The sequence below is a fragment of the Octopus bimaculoides genome, chromosome 5, assembly GCF_001194135.2.
Source record: "Octopus bimaculoides isolate UCB-OBI-ISO-001 chromosome 5, ASM119413v2, whole genome shotgun sequence".
Lineage (NCBI taxonomy): Eukaryota > Metazoa > Mollusca > Cephalopoda > Octopoda > Octopodidae > Octopus > Octopus bimaculoides.
Window position 1 is genome coordinate 118,045,515 of NC_068985.1, and position 5,773 is coordinate 118,051,287.

Sequence of the window (5,773 nt, forward strand, 5' to 3'; positions counted from 1 at the left end):
GTGTGTGTGTGTGTATACAATGGGCTTCTTTCAGTTTCCGTCTACCAAATCTACTCACAAGGCTTTGGTTGGCCCAAGGCTACAGTAGAAGACACTGGCCCAAGGTGTCAAGCAGTGGGACTGAACCCAGAACCATGTGGTTAGGAAGCAAGCTTCTTACCACACAGCCACGCCTGCGCCTATATATACATATTTTTAAAGTCTGGTACTTACTGTGCCAATCTCTTATGCCCAACCAATTGTCACACGGTGAGGAGGGGACAAACACACACACACACACACACACACACACACACAATAGGTATAAATACCTATTATAATAATCCATAATACAACGTAGAGATTTTCTTCTAATGTGATGGAGATTAAACCAGTGAAATTTCGGATTTATTAATTCCTAATGAGGAAATGACATCCTTGAATTGACTGACTATATATATATATATATATATAGGCTTCGTTCAGTTTCCATTTACCAAATCCACTCACAAGGCTTTGGTTGATCTGGAGCTTTAGTAGAAGACACTTGTCCAAGGTGCCATGCAGTGGAACTGAACCAGAAACTATGTGGCTGGGAAGCAAACTTCTTAACACAAAACCAAAATTCGGGAAAAAAAATTTTAAGGTTACTTTTAAATGAGGAATCCTTCGAATAAATTTTGAAAAGTAAATAAAAAATTGTCTGGGAGTAATTAACAAAAGGTTGTTGGTGGGCGTGGGGAAGAAAGATGTTTAAGAATTAAAATTTAGAAGAATTTCTTTTTTCTCCAAAAATGGTAATTTCAAGCATATGACAAACATTAATACTGAAAAATGACTGAAAGACACCATGAGAGAGAAGTTAAGTAAATTTGAAAAACATGGAATTTCTCTTTTCTTTTTTTTTTTTCTTCTTTAAGATAAAACGTGAATTACAAGTGTTTTCAGAATGTATGATATTATAAAATGACGGAAATTTACGAAAAAAAAATTTTAATTCGTTTTAATTCGATAGCTTTTCCTCGGCGAGGGTTGGGGGTTTAAAATTTGAAAAACAGATTTTTGGAAAAAAAATTTTTTTAATGTGAATTACAAATATTTCAGAATGTGAGATATTATAAAAATCATGAAAAACAGTGAAAATAAATAAATAAATTTTAATTGTAACAGCTATTCCGAAAGTCCACTGTCTACGTAATCATTATTTATAAACAATTAATTTAATTGTTTACATAATCAGCATTTTTCATAAACAATTGTTTACGCTATCTGATTTGTTTACCTCTGTAGATTATGCAGAAGCCGCTGATCAGTCGCTCGATCTGCTAGAAAAGCAGCCAAATCACTTCCGAATCTCACCCTGCGTCTTAAAACAGAAAAGCCACGTTAGATTATATAGTTCCTGGTTATAAGACTAGATGGTCATGGTTAGAACCCCTCTGAGAATAGGTGTGCAATACTAGGGCTGATCTGAGGTTAAATAACAACAGCAACAACATTCGAAGAGCCAACGAGGAAAGCTATATGCCGTCACTCGGTTTGCTAGAAATATCAACCAAATCCACTGACACACTAAGAAGGAAGGTCACAATGAACGAAAAGACGAGATAAAGAAGTTGGAACGTCTTCAGAGCTGATTACATAAACCCAATCACTCGAACATTATTTAGTAAATCAGTAAACATGTTTGACAGAGCTAGGTGGAAATAATATTAACCACTTTGTAAACCACAGAACGATATGTGTGGACGTGAAAGAACATGTTTCTAACAGGGTTGAAGGGATATGGCAAAAAAAAAAAAATAACGGCGGAAATATTGTGTCTATAATTAGTAAATTATCATCGATATGTCTTGTGGCTGACTCCGTAAACAACAAACATGATGGTTATGGTAATGATTTCTTTAATTTTGCCACGGGGGTTTAAGAGGAGGGGACATCACAAGAACAGTGTACAATTTGTGTTGGTAGGGGGGTTACATAAAGGATAAGAAAAAGGGAAGAAAAAGACGGTGAAATTAGTAAAAAGCATACATAATATACAAATAATAGTTTTCGATTAACCCTACTTTTAACCGTACACAAAAGAAATATGTATGTATGTATATACATGAAATCAATAAAGAATCAACGTTTCTTTCATTCTTAGGACAGGTTGTTTTGTTTTTCGGGTATTTTCTCTTTGTTTGATGTGAATATCTTAAACAGGTACCCACTCCATAATGTTATAAGTAATATATTTAAATATCTATAACACAAGACGTTCTTTTTCTTTTTTAAGTAAATAATTATAACAAGAAATAGGAAATAAAACACAGGAGAGAACAAGATACGGCTGAAACGAGGAGTAAAAACATAAAGGTGAAAGTCTTCTTACCTTATAAATTTGTTCAGTAATTTTATGAGCATCTTCGCTGTCCTTCATAATTAAAACTTTTTTTGTTTTTTGCTGTTGAAATTTTAAAAATAATTATTATTAATAATGTTATATTTTCGGTGGTTCTTGTATTATATTTTTTTAAATTTAATTATTCCTGGATATATCTTCCAAACTCAATGTTTCCACTCTCTTCTTTATCTTTTTTCTTTTTAAACTTTTATCGTTTGGCTAAGTGGGCGACGGAGTCGTCGATGGTAAAATCCAAAAGGAATTGGTTTAAGCCATTAACATTCATTCACCGTGTGAATGTTTGTATATACGTGTGTATATGTTTAAATGAATGAAAACGAATGTGAGTCACCTGTGCATGCGTGTTTGTATATTATTGTGTGATAGCTATCGATGACTATATATATGTGGGTGTAGTGTATACTATATATATATATATATATATATATACATATATACCAGTGCTAAAGTTTAAATTCAATTTCAAAGACCATTTATTATATAGATTTACGATGTAGGCACAAAACCACGGGATGAAAAGGTAAATTTCCTCTCTAAGTGACGTGATTTGAGCTCAGAAACGTAAATCGACGTTAATTAATATGCTGCAATAATATATTAGTGTCCTGTCACTTAAATAAACTCACCGATTATTAACGTCGAGATATACGAATTCTGAAAATATAGACAGGAAAGATAAAGGGTGGAAGTAATTGGGAAGTGATAACCTTCGTGTTTTTGTGAATATGGAATGAGAGGATGGGTGCGGTAGGTTTTTAACAGGCTTATTAGAAGTGTGTCACTGGTACGACTTTTGTTAATAATAAAATGTCTCGGTTACAAAGAGAGAAGGTATGGGTAAGGAGACTGTATGGCATTCATGCCTTTTAAAATGTAATTTTCTTTACATAGTGACGCAAAACGAAATGATTTTAAAAGCAACAAGTAGCGAGATGAAGAAAAAAAATATCTAAGGCCTTAACACCAGTTCGCAACGCGTCAATGACAGTGCCTCTAAGGAGTAGCTCGAACAGTGAGAAATAGCAGATGTATCACCTTCAAACTATTCACAAGTCTTAAATAAAGAAAGATAAATTGGTCAATGTAGTTCAAGGTATACAAAATGATGGGACAGTCACCACAAAAAATCTTTTGATCATAGGTTTGCTTGTTCAAGGCTGGCTTGGGACTAGAACTAAAATGATTTTATTTTTTCTGGGGTGCGGATACATTATTGTATCGGACAGCAGGGTGGAAGAATTGCAAGATAATCGGACAAAATAATTGCGGTAGTTAGCAATCGTTTATTATATTATGAATTGAAGTGCCGCTAAGGTCACCCCTTCTAGGGTCGTTAAAATGAATACCAGTCGAATACAAGTTGCTGATACATATTTCTGTATGATCTTCAGACAAGACCCCAACCATGATAATATATATATATATAACATGGCACCTCGGGCAAGTCGCAGGCCGATCAAAGCCTTATTTTGCAGACGGAAACAGAAAGAAGCTCGTCATGTGTGTGTGTGTGTGTGTGTATTACGTGCAACAGAAAATATTAAATTAAAACAGCAATCTATGTATCACAATCAATGCAAATACAATAAGAAAGTCAAGCATGTATGTGCATGGCTTTTCATCTTAACATCATGCGATAGTTGTAAGCGAATGTCATCATCACATAAGCAGCATCATTTGTTTCCAATCTTTCACAAAAACCATGCCTGGCCATTGAGAAATATTACACTGCTTGAAAACAGATGATTGGCAACTGGAAGGGCATCTGCCTCAATGAATTCAGTCTGACCTATGCAAGCATGGAAAAGGAAATGTAAAAATGACAACATGATGATGATGATATTTATGTATCTATATGTGCATATGTATACAATGTCTACAATTATGTTGCCGAGAGTCACTCACTAAACTATGCCAAAATGAGACCGCTTTTCTTAATCAATTCTCTGATGTAATCTTCACCTGTAGACATAAATATTAGAAGACCTTTGTTCACACTGTAAAATCAATATAATTTCTCATCATTCTGGCTAAAATTCTCTTTCAGTCACCACGTCTTCCTTTACTAACCACCAGTCCCTTATCACAGTGCTTATTTCCCACAACTTTGTTCCTCAGTTCTGTTGTTCTTAGCTGCTTTCTCTATGAACTTTGCCCCCACCATCTCCTCTTGCCCACACTATTTTGAACTTACAACAATACTCCATCGGTTGGTTATAAACCTTATCTTCTTTATATCTGGTCAAGTAATAGTAATATCTTCATCTCATATCTCCCTTTAACTATTCTTTCTCCGTGGCTGTTCTCTCTGCCTCCTCTCACCCCTTTCTCACTAATCTACTCTCTTTCTTTAAACTTTATATTTGTAAAAATTGCTAGAAAATATATATATATTGCCATGTTAAAAGCATTAAGTTCACTCTGTTGAGTGGTTGGTGCTAGAAAGGGCATACAGCTGTAAAAATCCTGCCAAAACAGTCACAGAGGTTTGGTGTAGGCGTCTACCTGGACAGCTCTTGTGAAATTGTCCCACCCATGCTAGCATGGAAAGCGGATGCTAAATGATGATGATGATAGAGAGAGAAAGAGTGAGAGATAACTGTATAGGGTACAATTACACTTAAGCGCACAAAAAGCTATTATGCCTATATGCTGAAAGAATGTGCCAAATATGTCCTACAACTTCAAATATTCAATCCACAATTAAATACACAGGTTGTAAGCAGGAATGTAGGCTGGCTAAAAATTCATAAAATAATTCAATTAGTTTTGGATTGATTAATTTCTGGATTAGTTTACCAACTTTTCCTTCGTCAGCAAAACACAGTGGGCAAAATAAATGAAGATATTCTTACATACCCTCAGAAAAGCACATGCAAAAACACAAGTACACATAAATATTCTCAGATAGATATGCATCATATATTGCAGTCTACCTCAACACGTATATTTGGTGGCTTGCGAAGACCTGTTGGGGCAAGCGAAAGCGAAATCGTGATGGCACCTATACCAGTAAATCACTAAGAGCACCGTCTGAGAGTGACCATTACCAATGTCACCTTCCTGGCACTTGTGCCAGTGGCACATGAAAAGACATTCGAGTGAGTTCGTTGCCAGTACCGCTGGACTGGCCCCTGTGCAGGTGGCACGTAAAATACACCATTTTGAGCGTGGCTGTTGCCAGTACTGCCTGACTGGCCTTCGTGCTGGTGGCACATAAAAGCATCCACTACACTCTCGGAGTGGTTGGCGTTAGGAAGGGCATCCAGCTGTAGAAACTGTGCCAAATCAGATTGGAGCCTGGTGTAGCCATCTGGTTCACCAGTCCTCAGTCAAATCGTCCAACCCATGGAAAGCAGACGTTAAACGATGATGATGATGATG

At 35.8% G+C, this 5,773-nt stretch overlaps 1 protein-coding gene across 1 annotated transcript in view; it reads right to left on the reverse strand.

Moving 5' to 3' along the window:
• Positions 1–5,773, reverse strand: part of LOC106877308 (brain-specific angiogenesis inhibitor 1-associated protein 2-like) — a 138,507-nt gene that overhangs the window by 121,808 nt on the left and 10,926 nt on the right. The window contains exon 2 of the mRNA XM_014926177.2: positions 2,357–2,428. Within this exon, the coding sequence (XP_014781663.1) occupies positions 2,357–2,404 (48 nt within the window). The 5' untranslated portion in view covers positions 2,405–2,428. The remainder of the gene's footprint in view (positions 1–2,356; positions 2,429–5,773) is intronic.